This window comes from Pelodiscus sinensis, chromosome 9 (genome assembly GCF_052426305.1).
Source record: "Pelodiscus sinensis isolate ZL-2025 chromosome 9, ASM5242630v1, whole genome shotgun sequence".
NCBI classification, from domain to species: domain Eukaryota; kingdom Metazoa; phylum Chordata; order Testudines; family Trionychidae; genus Pelodiscus; species Pelodiscus sinensis.
Genome location: NC_143060.1, coordinates 35,602,480 through 35,621,723, shown reverse-complemented (window position 1 = coordinate 35,621,723; position 19,244 = coordinate 35,602,480). Strand labels below are relative to the sequence as shown.

Sequence of the window (19,244 nt, the reverse complement as noted above, 5' to 3'; positions counted from 1 at the left end):
TTTTCTTTTGTAGGGTTGTCTGAGTTTCTGACATCATGTAAAAACAATTTTTCTGCATTATTAAACTCTTTGATTTTAGCTAAGTGTTTTAGGTGCAAACTGTGGGAAAATTCTCTGCATGTATCCAAACAGCTAGAAAAAATTGGTAGGTATCAAAAAGAAGCAATATTTATATAATAGTGTGTGAAAGTTCACCACTAACTTCACTATAAACTGGAAGACCCATTTTCTGAACTATATAAGTCTTCCATCTTTTCATTTGCCAGAATCATGGTGGGAAAGATTGTTGCAAAGATGATTAGTTGACTGACCAGTAGAAATTCTTTCAGAATTAATAAATTCTTAACTGGATTAGTAACTAGAATGAAAACTTAGATCTTGGAATAAGAACAAAAATACACAATAGAAAACATTTAAGGAACTTTTTTCCCCCAGAGACCTTGTAGTATCAGATAAATGTTTATAAAGAAAATGTAACTGTCCGTTAAATTACTCTTCCTCAGTAATAGTCTTTTTACACTCAGGGCAACTTTCAATGATGACATAATTGTGACAAATGAAATTAGCTATTGATGTCTGTGACAGGCTTTAAAATAACTTATTTATTTCCCTAACAATAGTAGATTGCATATAAAATAAATAAAAGACTTATGCTGCTTTAATCTAATCTTGCTACCTGCGTCTCTGCAGCTGAGTCTTGATGCTGTATGGGAGAAGGGAACAGTGGTAGTACAGATCAACCAACCTAATTAATCTTCAGCACTTTTCTGTATTTGCAGTAAGGAGTGTTTAGACTTACCCTTGTCTTTAACAGTCTGTTCACTGTCCTTGAAATAGTCTGAAAAGACAATTGATCCACTACACTTTTTTGAGCTTCTTGTGATTTTTCACATTGCAACTGTATCGCTCTATGATTGAGTAGTGCTAAATAAATTCCATTTTCCCTTTCTTTCTACAGAGTCCAAATTATTCAAATCTGTTTTCTTGCAAGTGTCAAAATATCATATTGAATTTCATAAGTTTTAGCTAGATCTATGCATTCTGTAATCATGGTCCATTGCAATCTTTGGAAGTCCATGACATACAAATACGGACTTAGTGATCATAGTTGAAGCTGTGTTATCTTGCACTATCAATCTGGAAAGTGGCTAAAATAGTCCATTATGATCAGGTGGTCATACCTTCCGAGGGCAAACAAATCCATTCTGACTTTGTCTTCTAATTTTGTAAATTGTTCATGTGGTGTCATATTTTCTTCTCATTGTGTATCTGTATTTCAGGTTCCGCACTTGATCATTATTTCATCCATAACACTGTTTATATGTGAACAAAATATTACTTGTGCTCTTTTTTTAAATTAATCATTCCAAGGAAGTTTGTTGCGGGCTCTAATTCTCTTGTACAATAAGGTCCCTTTATAATGCACTGGGAGTGAAAGTAAATGTACATTGTGAAGGGGCCATCATGTAAATGAGAATTAGGTCCATATTCTTTCCAATATTTTTCATGTTTTTCTTCATTTTGTGAGTGCTCTCAAAATTGTTGGGTTCATTTTTATGTGGGGAATGTTTCTTTTTTCTGCTCTTTTTGTATTTGTGGCAAAAGGGCCTATAGTGGTTTTATTGTATTCACAGGAACTGGTAACTTCTCTTGTTCTTCTTTGAGAGATGTCCCTGAGGGTGCTCCACATTAGGTGTTGAGCGTCCCAGCACCTCTCGACGGATTTTTCCCTAGCGGTGCATCGGGAGCTGTGCATATGCGGTATGTGGTGTGCGCTGGCCTCCCCCAGTGCCATCATGCATGCGCTGTCCCCCCACCTTCAGTTCCTTTCTACCGTCCCCGGCTTCCGATGGAACTCTTCAGTGCTCTTGTTTCTCTTCAGCATAGTTATAGAAATTTACTATTCTAGTTAGTTTAGTTTTAGTTTTTATTCAGTTGTTTAGTATTGCTTTAGTGTGCTAGTGGTACTTTAAAAAAAAAAAAACCTCAGATTGGACAGTGCGCGTTACATCATAGCTGTGGCATGGGATCTCCCGGTTTCAAACGCTGTGCACTCTGCAATGAGGCAATGCCAACCTCTCATGGACACGACAATTGTGTCAAGTGCCTTGGCAACTTGCACTCTCAGAAAGACTGCCCATACTGTGCTAAGCTTAAAGCACAGGCACGTAAAGATAGAGAGTTCAGGGTCAAAATGCTGAAGGCTGATAAGGGTGAACACCCTTCTTCTGACCCAGGCTCGGGTCAGATTACGATGGCAAAAGGGATAAATCCCCTGAAGCCGCAAATAGATGGGCAAGCTCACTGCCTCAGCACTCCCCTAAGAGGTACTGTGCTGGCAGGCAATCGGATCCCTCTGATAAGCATTTTTGACTGCCCAGATGTCTCAAGTGAACAGCGCAGTAAACGCCAAAGTGCTAAAACAGCTGCCCCTTCAGAGGCAACGGGCCACACCATGCCTGCCTCGAACAATGTGGCACCAAGCAGGATGCTGCTTGCCTCAGCACCACCTCAAACAAAGTCTCAGGACCGCAGCACGGCACCGCAGCCACTCACTCCAATCTCCTATTTTGAATGACAACAGATATCCGCACTCCCCCTTTTCTAATTATACAGAATCACCTTCCTCCCCTCTCAATGGAAGAGGGATATGACTTGGCTGTGTTTTCATCACAGCTGTGTCCAAACTCAGAGGGATCAGGAATGCCAGTTAACCCCGCACAACCAAATTTCATCCCAACACAAACATCTCCCTGGACTCTATGCCCAGGGATGCTTCCACTCATGATTTGTCCTCCATAGTGGCAAATGTGGAATCAATGGCCGCAGCAACAATGTAGGAAGAGGCCATTTAAAACCAAACAATTAGAGAAACCTCACACTTCTCTGACTAAATCTCCTTATGTACCTACTGACAGAAATGATGGTGAGGATCTGTACTCTCCACATTTGTCTATTGCATCTTTATTTCAGCCTAACTCTTTTTCTACCATGGAGGAGGCAATCCTACCTCCATCCTCTAACAATACAGAGGATGTTTCTTCCTTTCAGGACCTTTTTAAAAGAGTTGCAACAGATTTAAATATCACCATGGAAGAAGTACAAGACTCTCACCATGATCTCACAAACATCCTCCAAACGACACCATCCGCTAAGATAGCTCTACCTGTCAATTCAGCCATACTCGTACCGGCAAGAGCCTTGTGGCAGACTCCTGCCTCCAATCCACCAACATCTAAAAAGGAAGATTGGAAGTATTTTGTCCCCCCCAAGAGCTTTGAATTTCTTTTTTCATACCCTTTGCCCAATTCCCTGGTAGTAGATGCTTCGCAGCAAAGAAATAAACAGCAGAACTGATGCCCTCCATCTGAAAAGGACAATAAAAGATTAGACTCATTCGGTAAAAAGGTTTATGTTTCAGCTACACTTCAGATGAGGGTAGCGAATTACGCCGCGTTACTCGGTAAATATGATTTTAACAACTATGCAAAATGTAACACATTTATTGAGCATATTCCTGACAACAAAAAGATACAATGTAAAGCTTTCATATCAGAAGGTCAAACAATGTCATGAGCACTACAAGCCGCCCTCAATGCAGTGGATACGGCCACAAGAACAACGGCCACAGCGGTCACTATGAGAAGGGCCTCATGGTTCAATTCTTCTGCTTTTCCTCGTCAAGTCCAACCAGCTGTGGAGTATCTCCCATTTGATGGTAATAAGCTATTCTCGACAAAGACTAATGAACTTCTTCCGTCAGTGAAGGATTCTGGGGCTATATATACGAGTGGGGGAGTCAGCCTGCCCCAGTCAGATGCGGGCTTGGCCGCCCCCCCCTCGTGTTTGCCCACTCGGGGTAAGTCCTCAATCTCCTTGATTTATCCTGACGCAGGTTTAGCCTGACGCAGGTTTTACATATTATTGCTGAGATGTGGGGATAGGGGGGCCCGGGCCTACCCTCTCTCATGGGCCCGAGCCCAGGGCCCTAAGGACAGGGTCACTAGATCCTGCCCAGCTGGCGGGGCTAATGCCCGCAACTCACCGGCTCCAAACCCCGCCCTGGGCTACTTCTTACCCCCGAGCGACTCTGTTCCTGGGAGTTTCCGCCCCGGGCGTCCTGCCTTTCAAGCCTCCCTCTCCCTCGGGGGTCCCCTCTCCCTGGTTACCTACTCCTTTCTCCTGGCATCCTCCTCTCCAGTTGCTTCCTCCTCCTCCCCTGAGCGTCCTTCCACCCAGGTTTAAAATCTCGCGTCGGCATTGTGCCCAGCGTGACGTTTCCAGCTGCCCACCCCCCAGCCGGCACCTACCTCCACCCTGTCTTAGGGTGCTGGCCGGCGCGTCTCTCTGGCCCCGCCCCCACCTCAGCTGAGCGGTGGCGGCAGTACAGGGGCTGCCTGCTGCCCACGCTTCCTGGTCGGCCCCCAGGAGTGCAAGCGCGACCGCGGGGTGGGTCTGCCTCCGCGGGGTGGAGGCTGCCCGTCCCGTCACACTATACTACTGTCACTTGGCATCCAAACACCTGCAACAAGACCAAGACAATTCAGGTACCAACCATATCAGAGACCAAGATACCAAAAACCCACGTATCATTACCAGCGGCAAGACCACCCGCCATACCAACAACGCAGGTGAGGTAGACAGCAAAGACGACTTACTCAGAATAACAACCCCAATCATTCATCCCAATCCAATAAGCACATTTGAAATACCAGTCAAGAGACCAAAAACCACACCACCTACCCCAGAGCATCAAAATATATCAAAACTTCTGTTTGTTGCCATTTTTACAAAACTAGAAAACAATTACTTCTGACAAGTGGGTAACAAAGTCTATCCTCAGGTTACACCATCCCTTTCCTCCCCACTCCCCCATCCATCCTCCCACCCTGTCCCTCTTCAGAGACCCCGCTCACGAGACCATCATACAACAAGAGGTGGATCACCTCCTCCAGTTAGGGGAGATAGAACCAGTGCCCCCAGAATTCCACAGAATGGGTTTCTATTCACACTGTTCCTCATAGAAAAGAAAACAGGTGGGTGGAGGCCGATACTTGATCTTAGATTGTTAAACAAATACATAAGAAAACAGAGATTCAAAATGGTCACTCTGGCCATGATTATCCCAGCTCTGGAGTTTGGTGACTGGTTTTCATTTCTCGACTTACAGGATGTGTATTTTCATATATCAATCTGACCATCTCACAGACATTTTCTTTGTTTTACCTTAGGTCGCCAACATTACCAATACATGGTCCTACCCTTTGGACTTTCTACAGCATTCAGGGTATTTTCCAAGGTGTTGGCAGTTGTCGCCGCCCCTCTCAGAAGATGTGGGGTTACTGTCTATCCTTATTTAGACTATTGCCTCATCAAAGCAAGGACCGAACATGTGTGCCACCAGCATACCCTCATGGTCCTAAATTGTCTAGGTTCTTTAGGACTCCTTGTGAACCAGGGCAAATCAATGCTTTTGCCCTACCCAAATCATCCCATTTTTGGGAACCATCTCAGTTTTATCACAGCCAGGGCCTCTTTGCCTACCGACAGATTCATCCGTATCAGACAACTAGCACAGTCTCTCCAAGAGATGACCTCAGTTAGAGCTCACGACTGTGTACAACTTTTAGGCCACATGGCATCATGCAACTTTGTGGCGCCCAATGCACGGCTTTTCATGAGATGTCTCCAAGGCTGGCTCTGACTCAAATACAAGCCGCATGTCTATCACATGACCAAATTGCTAACATTACCATCTGCAGTGAAGGCATCCGTACACTGGTGGACAAAATCATTTAGTCTATACACAGGTATACCCTTTCAAATCGCAGAACTCACAGTAATTATTACTACGGATGCCTCCCTCATTGGATGGGGCGCTCATATGAAGGGCCAAACAGTACAAGGCCTATGGTCCTCAGCGACTGCATCCTTCACATCAGCGTCCTTGAACTCAGGGCAGTTTGCCTAGCATGCCAAAGACTACTCCCCCATACTATGTGAATTCATATCGGCATGCATGTTTTATATAAACAGGGAAGGCGGTGCATGGTCACAGGCTCTCTGCAAGGAAGCCATAGCGCTTTGGAATTGGTGTCTAGTCTGAGACGTACACATAATTGTATGCCACCTCCCTGGGATCCTAAACTCCATAGCAGATGCCTTCAGCAGAGCCTTACTGCAAGTGGGAACTCGATAGTACAGTCATAGAATCATAGAATAATAGGACTGGAAGGGACCTCGAGAGGTCATCGAGTCCAGCCCCCCGCCCTCAAGGCAGGATCAAGCTCCGTCTACACCATCCCTGACAGATGTCTATCTAGCCTGTTCTTAAATATCTCCAGAGAGGGAGATTTCACCACCTCCCTTGGCAATTTATTCCAATATTTGACCACCCTGACAGTTAGGAATTTTTTCCTAATGTCCAATCTAAACCTCCCCTGCTGCACTTTAAGCCCATTACTCCTTGTCCTGTCCTCAGAAACCAAGAGGAACAAATTTTCTCCTTCCTCCTTGTGACACCCTTTTAGATATTTGAAAACCGCTATCATGTCCCCCCTTAATCTTCTTTTTTCCAAACTAAACAAGCCCAGTTCATGAAGCCTGGCTTCATAGGTCATGTTCTCTAAACCTTTAATCATTCTTGTCGCTCTTCTCTGTACCCTTTCCAATTTCTCCACATCTTTCTTGAAATGTGGTGCCCAGAACTGGACACAGTACTCCAGCTGAGGCCTAACTAGTGCAGAGTAGAGCGGCAGAATGACTTCACGAGTTTTGCTTACAACACACCTGTTGATACAACCTAGAATCATATTTGCTTTTTTTGCAACAGCATCACACTGTTGACTCATATTCAGCTTGTGGTCCACTATGACCCCTAGATCCCTTTCCGCCATGCTGCTTCCTAGACAGTCGCTTCCCATCTTGTATGTATGGAACTGATTGTTCCTTCCTAAGTGGAGCACTTTGCATTTCTCTTTATTAAACCTCATCCTGTTTACCTCTGACCATTTCTCTAACTTGCTAAGGTCATTTTGAATTATGTCCCTATCCTCCAAAGAAGTTGCAACCCCACCCAGTTTGGTATCATCTGCAAACTTAATAAGCGTACTCTCTATCCCAATATCTACATCATTGATGAAGATATTGAACAGTACGGGTCCCAAAACAGACCCTTGAGGAACTCCACTTGTTATCCCTTTCCAGCAGGATTTAGAACCGTTAACAACAACTCTCTGACTACGGTTATCCAGCCAATTATGCACCCACCTTATCGTGGCCCTATCTAAGTTATATTTGCCTAGTTTATCAATAAGAACAATATATTCAGCCAATGGGGCATCCCACTCATAAACCTATTCGCTACCAGAGCCAACAAAAAATGCCCAATGTGTTGCTCCAGGGCAGGCATGGGGAAACAGTCCCTCGGGGATGATCTCATTCTAACATGGAGAGCACCCCTGCTTTATGCATTCCCCCCATTTCCCCTCAACAGAGTCCTGATAAAGACTCTGAGCAACAAAGCAAAACTCATTCTCATTGCACCTTGTTGGTCTCGCCAGCCGTTGTTTCCCCTCCTACACAGGATGGCATGGCACCACCCAATCACACTCCCACATAATCCAAACATCTTATGCCAACCAGGAACCACGTCTCCTCACCCTCAATTCTCGACACTCCACCTCAAGGCGTTGTACCTCATTGGTTCACGGGCATAGAACTTCAGTGCTCCCAACAGGACCGTGATGTCCTATTACAAAGCAGAACTCCTGCAACTAGAAAAATATACATTATTAAGTGGACCCATTTCACCCACTGGGCAGCCTTCCATAATATACCTCTGCAGAATGCTCCACTCCTGGCAATTTTAGAATATTTACTACACTTCAAAAAATCACAACTTTCAGCTCCATGAGAGTACTCTTGGCAGCAATTACAGCCTTCTTCTTCGAGCAGTGTCCCGTGGGTGCTCCACTGTAAGTGTCAGGCTTGTCCCGGCACCACAGATCGGAGATCTTTTCCAGCCATGGTCTGCCGGACCGCGCATGCACGAAGTGCGGCTCGTGGCTTTTCACGCCGTTTGAGTGCGCGTGGTCTGGCCCCCGCCATTTCCTCCTGACCGTCCTCGGCTACACACGGATCAATCGATTGCTCTCTACAGACTCTGTCAGAGAGACAAACGATGTTTACATTTTTATAGTTATAGTTACTATAGTTATTAGATTAGTTTCAGTCATTTAAAAAAAATTACTTTGTTCTATTCCTGTAAATAGTTACAATACCTGGTTTTAAAAAATGCGGCGAATGCCGTGAGGGAATGCCAGCCTCCAATGGTCATTCCCTATCTATTCGATGTCTTGGGGAAGGCCACATACTTTCTAAATGTTCCCACTGCTCAAAGCTTATAGCTAGGGCTAGAAAAGACAGAGACATGCGTTTGAAGATCTTGCTCTTTGACAAAGCCCTTCAGCCCCAGACTCAACAGTCTAAGAACCATGTGGAACAGCCCAAAAAGACAAAGAAGAAATCTTTGCCATCGTGTTCTCTCCCGCCCTCATGGGTGAGTGCTGGAGACAAGCCAGGTACCTCTGGGATAACGGCCGCACGGGGCGCTGGAGATCCAAAACTTAGCCGGAGCAAGTCAGCCCCAAGCCCCTCTGTATCGGGCTCAACAGGTTCAGCCGCTCCTTCGGTTCCCAAATCTTCCACAGGAACTGCGATGGCTCCCAGATCTTCTCCCGTTACGGGATGTTCCCCGGCACCTAGTTGTCTTCTGGCACGAATCCCGGCACCAACGCGTTCTCCGGTGCAGGTCTCGGCACCGACCCATTCCCCAGCATACGTGTCAGCACCGAGTCACCCTTCGGAGCAATGGGATGCACCACCATGGGCTCATACTCGGGCGCATTCACCGTCAGTCCACAGCCACTCTCCTCTCCGGGTGCATATGCCACCGAGACCCTCTTCACCTTTGAGACACTCTGCACTGTCTCGGCGGTCCCAGGCACCGAGAGCACCGGCGTGGACGTGTTCCAAGATGCCTGAACGCCCTTCTACTCACACAAGTCTTCTTGTCCCGAGTCATCCATCCACGCCGAGAAGTCCTTCTCCACGATCAGACTACTCGACACCGGGAAGTCAATTGACAGCACATTCGTCAGCACCGAGATACCGTTCTCCATCGAGGCATTCTCCGGCACCAAGCTACCACTCTGCACCGGATCGTTCACCAGCACATAGAAGCTCCTCGTCCTTGAGACACTCAATGGCACCGAGACGCCCCTCAACCTCCAAGCATGGACTGCCTCCATGGCACTTACCAGAACCGAGTTGTTCTCCGGGACCACTTCCTTCAGCATCGGACCCCTCTATGGCACCGACTTCTTCAGTACCAGTACAGGTTTTCCCACACACTGCAGTCTCCACTCCGGCTTCTTCTCCACCAGAACAGCAGTATCTACTCAGCGTAGGACCAGGAAACTACCTTCCCTATCACCAAGCCCGGAACTATCGCCTGAGGTACGATCACCATCTCCACAGTACTCTGGGTACCTAAGTGATCACCATGCTTCCCCTCGGCCAAGACATCATTATCATCATGATCGCCGGTCGCCCAGTTATGCCACCTACTACAGGGAGAGGTCATGGTCTCTTAGATCACCCTCACTTTAGACACACTCTGGTCACTACAGACACCATCAACATTCATCATCGCCTTACCACTACCGTACGTCTCCACCACGCCATTGATGGTCACCTCATACTCCCTCCCAGTCTTCTATCACAAAGGACCACCATCATACTTACTACCTTCAAGACCACCAACTCCATCGGCATCCCCTTCGCACATTCGGGGGGTACAACAGACTAGTACCACTCACCAACCTATACAGGACAGGTCACCTACAGACCAATCCTCTTCGTCCCCGGATGATGCAGTTTTCCAAGGGGACACGTCACCCTCAGACGATCTCCATCAATTTCAGGAGCTCTTTAAAAGGGTGGCAGAGAGCCAAAAGGTACAGGTGGAAGATGTTTAGCAAAAACAGCACTACCTTCTCCGTAACATCAAGCATTCACACCAGCCCAAAATCTCTTTACCACTGGATCATCTCTTTAATAGCTGATGATATTTGGCAACTGCCTGCCTCTGCGCCACCCACGAATAAAAAGGCGGACAAAAAGTATTTCGTCCCTGCCAAAGGGATGGAGTTTCTCTTTACGCACCCACAGCCCAACTCGTTGGTTGTGGATGCTGTGCAACAGAAAGCAAAGATGCCCCAACATAAGTCCACTATGGCAGACAAGGACAGCAAACGCCTCGACTTATTGGTCACAATGTGTATTCTTCGGCAACACTCACTCTTCGCATGGCTAATTATTCGGCATTATTGGCGAACCATAATTTCGACAGCTATGCCAAATTAGTTCTGCTCCTTGAACGTCTCCCGGATACCAAACGGGATATTTTAAAAGCGGTAATTCAGGAAGGCTACACAGCTTCCAGGACAGCTTTGCACATTGCCCTGGATACTGCCAACACTGCAGCACGTGCAACAGCGACTTCAGTCGTTATGCGCAGGGCATCTTGGCTGCAACAATCATCTGCCCCAAAAGACCTCCTATCAAAAGTCGAAGATCTCCCTTTCAACAGACAATCTTTTTTCTGTTAAGATAGATCAGCTTTTACACTCGGGGAAGGATTCTAGGACTGCATTAAAAACATTGGGCATGTACGTACCACCGTACCGCCGCAAAAGATACAATCCTTACCAGCGGCAAAGACTTCCTCTTCGGCAGCCGCCTCCTTATAGACCGCAAGATCAACAAAGGGATAGACAGCGCCAACAACAACGAAGGCGTCCTCCACCTAAGGCACCTGCTCAGCAGGGTAACAGACCACAAATTTGACACACTCATCGAGGGACTGAGCGCCATCCCCACTGTTACCGGTCTAAGTGCTACACATGCGACATTCTATCATCGCTTGCGACCATATTTCCATCGCTGGGTCTACATCAACAGCGACAAATGGGTTCTTCAAACAATCCAACTTGGCTACACCATTCCTTTCACATTGTTGCCTTTCCCCTCCCCTCCTGCCCTGTCCCTTTTCAGGGACCCCTTTCACGAATGCCTCCTCAGGCAGGAGGTCACTTGTGTACTCACCATCGGTGCGATAGAGCCTGTACCAACAAAGTTCAGGGGCAAGGGCTTTTATTCCAGATATTTTATAATGGAAAAGAAGTCGTGGGGATGGAGACCGATACTAGACCTCTGTGCTCTCAATCGTTATCTCCGAAAGCAGCGGTTTTGAATGGTTACTCTGGCTACGATTATCCCAGCACTTCAGAATGGGGACTGGTTCACATCCCTTGATCTCCAGGACGTGTACTTTCACATTGCTATTCATCCAGCACACAGAAGATTCTTACGCTTTCAAATCGACGCAGACCATTTTCAGTACAAGGTTCTGTCCTTTGGTCTCTCATCGGCTCCGCAGGTTTTTTCCAAGACCCTTGCTGTAGTGACTGCATATCTTCGGCATCTCCAGGTGATGATTTTTCTGTACCTCGACGACTGTCTAATCAGAGCTCAGTCGCTGCAGGAAGAGTACCATGTCATAAACGTTTCACGGATAGTGTTTGAAGCACTGGGGCTCATTCTCAATGCACCCAAGTCATCCCTGGAACCACATGAATCGATACAGTTCATTGGAGCTAATCTCGATTCTATACATGAACGAGCTCTCTTGCCTCCAACGAGGTTTCAGACAATATAGGACTTAATTCAGATACTTTGAATCAGCCCAAGAGTCCCCATATTACGCTGTCTACAACTCATGGGGCATATGGCTTCCACGACCTACGTCGTCAAACACGCAAGGTTACGTTTTTGATGCCTCCAACATTGGATGGCCACAGTTTGTCCCCCAAACATCTGCGACGTATGCATGACAGTAGCAGTACCCAATCACATCAAAGCATTGCTAGCCTGGTGGACCATTCCAGACAACCTACTGTCTGGAGTACTGTTTCATCACCCACAACCTTCGGTGCAGCTTACCACAGACGCGTCACTCATTGGATGAGGTGCCCATCTACAGCACAAACAAGTGCAAGGTTTATGGACTCCCAACAAATCGTTGATGCATATCAATTTCCTGGAAGTCCGGGCAGTATGAAATGCCTGCCAACATTTTCTTCCCATTATCCGAGGACAAGTCACACGAATCCTCACCGATAATATGACAACTGTCTATTATATAAACAAACAGGGTGGAGCCAGATCTCACTCCCTGTGTGCAGAAGCGGTGCGCCTATGGAATTTCTGCAACCAACACAATGTCTTTTTAATAGCGGCGTATCTTCCATGCCAGGACAACGTCACAGCCGATACCCTGAGCAGACACTTCTCCCCCAACCATGAGTGGGAGCTACATCCCAAGGTGCTTTCCACAGTCTTTCATCGCTGGGGGGTTCCGTCAATAGATCTGTTTGCTACTCACGGCAATGCAAAGTATCGCCAATGCTGCTCGAGAGCCGGGCTTGGCCGGAATTCGAAAGGGGACGCCTTTCTTCACAACTGGAGTCATGGCCTCTTATATGCATTCCCTCCGACGCCTCTAATACCTAGGACCTTGGAGAAAATCATCAGGGAAGAAGCCACAGTAATCCTAATAGCCCTTTCTTGGCTGTGGCAGACATGGTATCCTTACCTCCATCGTATGTCAATACTTCCCCCGTATCCATTACCAATACAACACAATTTGCTTTTACAGAATCATGGCTCCCTTCATCCACAGGTCTATCACCTAGCATTGACGGCATGGTAACTAGTTGGTTCCAAAGGTCAGAAATAACATGTTCGCAAACTGGAAATACATATTACTAAATAGTAGAAAGGCATCCACGCGAACTACCTACCTCTCAAAGTGGTCTCGTTTTTCATCATGGTGTTCTCGAACAAACATGAATCCAACTCTTGCACTGAAACCGAGCATTCCAGACTATCTGGTACACCTCAAAGAATCAGGCCTTTCCTACACCTCCATTAGGGTACATGTTGCTACAATAACTGCCTTTCACAAACCTATCGACGGATATACTTTATTCTCCCATCCTATAATGAAGAGATTCCTCAAAGGAGTCACCAATCTGTATCCGCACCACACTCAACCGGCGGACCCTTGGGACCTCAAAATGGTCTTCGATATTTTGATGGGAAAACCCTTTGAGCCTGTGGCGACGTGTGACCTTCATATTTTATCCATGAAGGTTATTTTCTTGCTGGCTATTACATCTGTGAGAAGGTCGGCGAATTGGCTGCTTTATCATCTTCTCCTCCCTACACGGTATTCACCCATCAAGGGGTGATATTGAGACCACATCCGGGGTTTCTCCCCAAGGTGAACTCATGTTTTCATATCAATGAGCCTATAGTCTTGTCAGTTTTCCACCCCAAACCTCACCTCTCTCCGGAGCATGCACGTTTACACATTCTGGACGTGAGGAGGGCGCTGGCCTTTTATATCGAAAGAACTAAACCATTCCGAAAGACAGACGCTTTACTAATATCAGTAATGGAACGTTCTAAAGTCCGACCATTAACTGCACAGTGCATCTCCTCCATCATTGTGCAATGTATAAGACACTGCTTTAATCTGCGAAGCGAACCACTGCCGTCGACATTGAGAGCCCATTCAACTCGGGCAGTTGCCACATCCACTGCTTTCCTCAGGGGAGTCCCACTGAGAGAGATTTATAGAGTGGCCACGTGGTTTTCGGACTTAACCTTTGCCACTCACTACGCCATCCCGAATCTTTTAATATAAGACTCAGCGGTGGCGGCAGCTGTGTTATCTTCGGTTACTGCATGTTAGCTCCAAACCCTCCTCCATTCGTGAGCTACTGCTGTACATTCACCTACAGTGGAGAACCCATGGGACACTGCTCAAAGAAGAAAAAGTTACCCTGTGAAGTAACAATGGTTCTTCGAGATGCGTGTCCTGTGGGTGCTCCATGACCCGCCCTCCTCCCCCTCTTCGGAGTTCTTTACTTTATATCTTTCAGATCAAGAGGCAGGAGGAACTGGCGGGGGCTGGACCGCGTGCACGCAAACGGCGCAAAAAGCCACGAGCCGCGCTTCGCGCATGCACGGTCCGGCAGACCATGGCTGGAAAAGATCTCCGATCCGTGGCGCCGGGACAAGCCCGACACCTACAGTGGAGCACCCACGGAACACGCATATCGAAGAACCATCGTTACTTCACAGGGTGAGTAACTTCTTCTTCCACATACCAGTGGAAGACACCACAGTCTTCGCGCACCTGATAACCAAGTGATTTCTAAAATGTCCACAGGCTGTATACGCAGACGTTGTGGCCCCTCAAGAACCTTGGGACCTGCACGTGGTATTAACAACACTCATGAAGCCACCATTTGAACCTATGACTACATGCTCCCTGCGCCATTTAACATTAAAGACGGCTTTGTTGGTGGTAATAATCTCAGCTCGTAGAGTGATTGAGATGGCGGGTCTCATGTCTGAACCACCTTTTTACCATCTTTTTTAAAGATAAAGTCACTATGTGACCACACCCAGAATTCTTACCGAAGGTGCGCTCTTCTTTCCACCTGAACCAGACAGTATGCTTACTGGTATTTTACCAAAGCCTCATACCAACGCCTTTGAAGCACAGATGCACATGCTAGATGTCAGAAGGGCACTTTCCTTTTATATCCATAGAACCAAGCCTTTCAGATTGTCTCCACAACTCTTTGTGTCTGTTGTAGATCACAGCAAGGGTAATCAAATATTGTCACAGAGATTATCATATTGGATTTCGGGATGGATTGCTACATGCTACTCGCTAAATGACTTACCTCCGCCGATTCCAATCCGAGCACACTCCACAAGAGCGGTTGCCACTTCCATCGCTTACCTAAGGAAAATTCCCTTGGAGGACATATGTGCAGCGGCCACATGGTCCTCAAAGAGCACTTTTTCAAGATATCACACACTTGCCATGGGACCTCTCCAACTTTCTAAATTAGCAAAAGCTGTACTACAAATGTCATACTTACCTAATCTGAAGTCCCTGCCTTCATAGAATGTATTGCTTTGTAGTCACCTAATGTGTAGCACCCCCAGGGAAGTCTCTCTCTCTCAAAGAGATTACTCACCTTTCTGTAACTGATGTTCTTCAAGATGAGCATTCCTGGGGGTACACCACTACCCTCCCTTCCTCCCCTCTATTTCGGAAAACCTTTGTAATAAGACATCAAACATCCTTTGCTGGGTTCTGGATAGAGAAGGAACTGAAGGGAGGAGGGGCCATGCATGCACGATGGCACCAGGTGGCCCCAATGCACTGCTAGAGAAAAATCCATCAAGAAGCGCTGGGATGCTCAGCACCTAATGTGGAAGCACCCCCAGGGATGCTCATCTATAAGAGGGAAGTAACTTCCTCTTCTAGAATAGATCATCTGTTTGGGAGATATCAAGGAGGAGATATGCTCTTAACAGCATGTCTGCAATTACTAGATGTCCTGGCCAGAAACACAGGATATCTCTTGCCCCAACCACTTCCCTCCTCCCGTCCCTCTTCAGGGACCCATCACACTTGAAGGGAGAGGGTTTTACTCTCGTTATTTTCTACCACAGAAAAAATCTGGGGGTTGGAGGCCTATACTGAACTTTCGCCATCTCAACCAGTACTTACGCAAGCAACGTTTCAAGATGGTGACCCTAACGACCATCATACCGGCACTCGAACAAGGAGACTTGTTTGCATCCCTCAATTTACAAGACACCTATTTCCATGTGACAGTTCATCCAGCCCACAGGCGCTTCCTTGGGTTCCTGGTAGGCTCCGATCACTACCAGTACAAAGTCCTGCTATTCAGCCTTTTGTCAACCCCCAGGGTATTCTCAACAACACTGGTGGTGGTAGTGGCCCTCCTACGTCGACTAGGAATCATCATTTTTCCCTATCTGGATGACTGCCTTCTCAGAGCCTGATCGTTCGATAATGCTTCAAGTGCCGTCAACACAACAAGACTGTTCTTCGACACCTTGGGTCTTATAATCAATACTCCAAAGTCATCCCTCATACCTCAGCAAAGCATAGAGTTTATAGGTGCTTGCCTTGACTCCGTCACAGCACGCACCTACCTACCCGGCTCCAGACTTCGTACTATCCAGGACCTCGTACAGGTTCTCACTATTAGCCCCACAGTCCCTGTACTTACCTGTCTGCAGTTGATGGGATACATGGCAGCGACAGCATACGTTGTAGCACATGCTCAACTACATTTTCAATGCCTTCAGCACTGTATATCTACAGTATACACACCTCACAGACACGACGTGCACAGAATGGTCACTGTACCAAGCATCCCTGAAGTGGTGGACTATCCCCCACAACATACTGTCAGGTATACCATTCTGCAGATCCCAGCCAACCATCCAGGTCACAACAGATGCATCCCTGCTCAGCGGGGGGGGCCCATATGCTGGACAAACAAGCTCAAGGTCACTGGTTGGCCCAGGAATCTCTCTGCCATATAAACCTGCTTGAGTTATGCATCCAAGGGGGATGCCTTCCTATACAACTGGGGTCAACAACTTCTGTAAGCATTCTTCCCATTCCACTAATCCACAAGGTCCTAGAGAAAGTGGCCATGGACAGAGCAATATTAATTCTAGTAGCACCATTCTGGTCGCGCCAGACTTGGTTTCCTTACCTGTTCCACATGTTGTCTCATCCCCCGTATCATCTTCCCAATCAGCCTGATCTACTGACACGGGATCACGGGCAACTGCTTCATCGACAACCAGATCACCTCGCTCTGTCCACCTGGCTCCTAACTGGTTCCAACAAGAAGGAATAAGTTGCTCGAAAGCTGTTGACCATATTCTTTTACATAGTGGAAAGGCTTCGACTCATAATACACACCTTCATAAATGGAGAAGGTTCTGTGAATGGTGCTCACACGCAAACTTGAATCCTTATGAAATGCCTCTATATTCCATTCTGGAGTATATTTTGCACCTCTAACATCTCGGATTTTCTGACATCTCTCAAGGTACATTTGGTGGCTATCACAGCTTTCTGCCAACCAAGCAAAGACTATACCGCCTTCTCGCGCCCCACTACGAGAAGATTTCTCAAAGGGCTGACTGGCCTTTTTCCCGAACACAAACAGCCTCCGGACCCCTGGAACTTAGATCTGGTCCTAGACACCCTGATGCGGCCACCATTCGAACCTTTGGCCAGATCTGACTTCAACTCTCTCACCATGAAGGTTGTGTTCATTTTAGCAATCACATCTGCACTCAGGGTAGGAAAACTAGCAGCCCTTTTGGCATCACCTCCCTACACCATTTTCACGCCACAGAGAGTCATCCTACACCCACAACCATCGTTTTTACCCAAGGTCAATTCCAGCTTCCATATAAACGGACCAATTATCCTATCCGTATTCTATCCAAAACCACACTCCTCTGAATGCCATGCAAGTCTTCACTCACTCGATGTCCGCAGGGCCTTGACATTCTATATTGAAAGAACCCGCAATATACAGAAGTCCCAACACCTATTAATTTTGCTAGCTGACCGTTCTAAAGGCCGCCCACTCTCATCACAGCGAATATCGACTATAATAGTGTTCTGCATCGCAAAATGGTATGAACTGAGAAACATCACCTTACCTCATACTATTAGAGCCCACTCTGCCAGGGCAGTGGGATCTTCAACAGCCTTTCTCAAAGGAGTTCCCATCAAGGACATTTGCCGAGCTGTGACTTGGTTCTCTGACCTTACGTTCACAAACCACCACGCACTACCAAAGATCATCTCCGACACGGCAGTAGTCACTGCGATCTTTTCCTTAGTGGCAACAAACTGACTCTACACCCACCGCCATATTCTGGCTACTACTGTGGAATCACCCATAGTGGAGCACCCATGGGGACACTACCCGAAGAAGAAGAAGAAGTTACTCACCTTGTGCAATAACGATGGTTCTTCAAGATGTGTGCCCCGTGGGTGCTCCATGACCTGCCCTCCTCCTCTTTGGAGTCTGTTGCTTATGTCTTCCAGACTGCGACAATCAGGAGGAGCTGGCGGGAGCTGGACTGCGTGACCAGAAACAGCGCAAAAAGCTGCAAGATGGCTGCCGCATATGCACAGTCCAGCAGACAACGGATGAAAGATCTTCGATCTGCGGTGCTGGGACGAGTCTGACACCCACAGTGGACCACCCCCAGGAGACACACATCTAAAAGAACCATTATTACTGCACAAGGTGTGTAACTTCTTCTTTACACAGCACACAGTGAACCCATGGAAGTCCTCGCCAAAGGATGTAGTGAAGACTAAGACTTTAACAGGGTTCAAAAAAGTACTGTCCACCTAGCCCAGTATCTTGTCTGCCAACAGTGGCCAATGCTAGGTGCCCTCAGAGGGAATGAACAGAACAAGTAAACATCAAGCGATCCCACCACTGTCACTCATTCCCAGCCTCTGCCAAACAGAAGCTAGGGAGACCATTCCTACCCATCTTAACTAATAGCCATTGATGGACCCATTCTTCATGACTTGGAGCAAAATCAAATCAGTACAGGCAGTCCCCGAGTTACGCGGATCCGACTTATGTCGGATCCACAGTTACAAACGGGGCTTTTCTCGCCCCGGAGGACGGGAGCGGCGGGATGCCCAGATGCGCCGCGGTCCGCCGTCCCCGTCCTCCGGGGCAAGAAAAGCTGCTCCCCGTCTCCCTGGTCTGCAGGGAGATGGGGAGCAAAGCCTTGGAGCACGCCCGCAGCGGGACAGCCCGGGTGCGCTTGAGCTGTCTCCCTGCGGGCGTGCTCCGCGGCTTTGCTCCACGTCTCCCTGGTCTGCAGGGCTGAATCAGGGCACCTGGGGCAGAGCAACTGGGGTGCTGCTGGGTTGCTCCAGTAGCGCGGCTCCTCGGCGCTACTGGAGCAACCCAGCAGCACCCCAGCTGCTCTGCCCCAGGCGTCCCCAAGTCAGCCGCTGCTGAAACTGACCAGCGTCTGACTACAGGAAGCCCGAGGCAGAGTTGCTCTGCCCCAGGCTTCCTGGAATCAGCCGCTGATCAGTTTCAGCAGCAGCTGACTTGGGGACGCCTGGGTTTCTTAAGTTGAATCTGTATGTAAGTCAGAACTGGCGTCCAGATTCAGCCGCGGTTGAAACTGATCAGTTTCAGCAGCGGCTG

General features: G+C 47.5%; 1 protein-coding gene across 4 annotated transcripts in view; it reads left to right on the top strand.

Moving 5' to 3' along the window:
* The window catches only part of HFM1 (helicase for meiosis 1), a 170,998-nt gene that overhangs the window by 85,948 nt on the left and 65,806 nt on the right, over positions 1 to 19,244 (top strand). For all 4 annotated transcript variants that reach the window (XM_089780526.1, XM_075936496.2, XM_075936502.2 and 1 more), the window contains one exon: positions 14 to 145. In XM_089780526.1, coding sequence (XP_089636652.1) covers positions 14 to 145 — 132 coding nt within the window. The remainder of the gene's footprint in view (positions 1 to 13; positions 146 to 19,244) is intronic.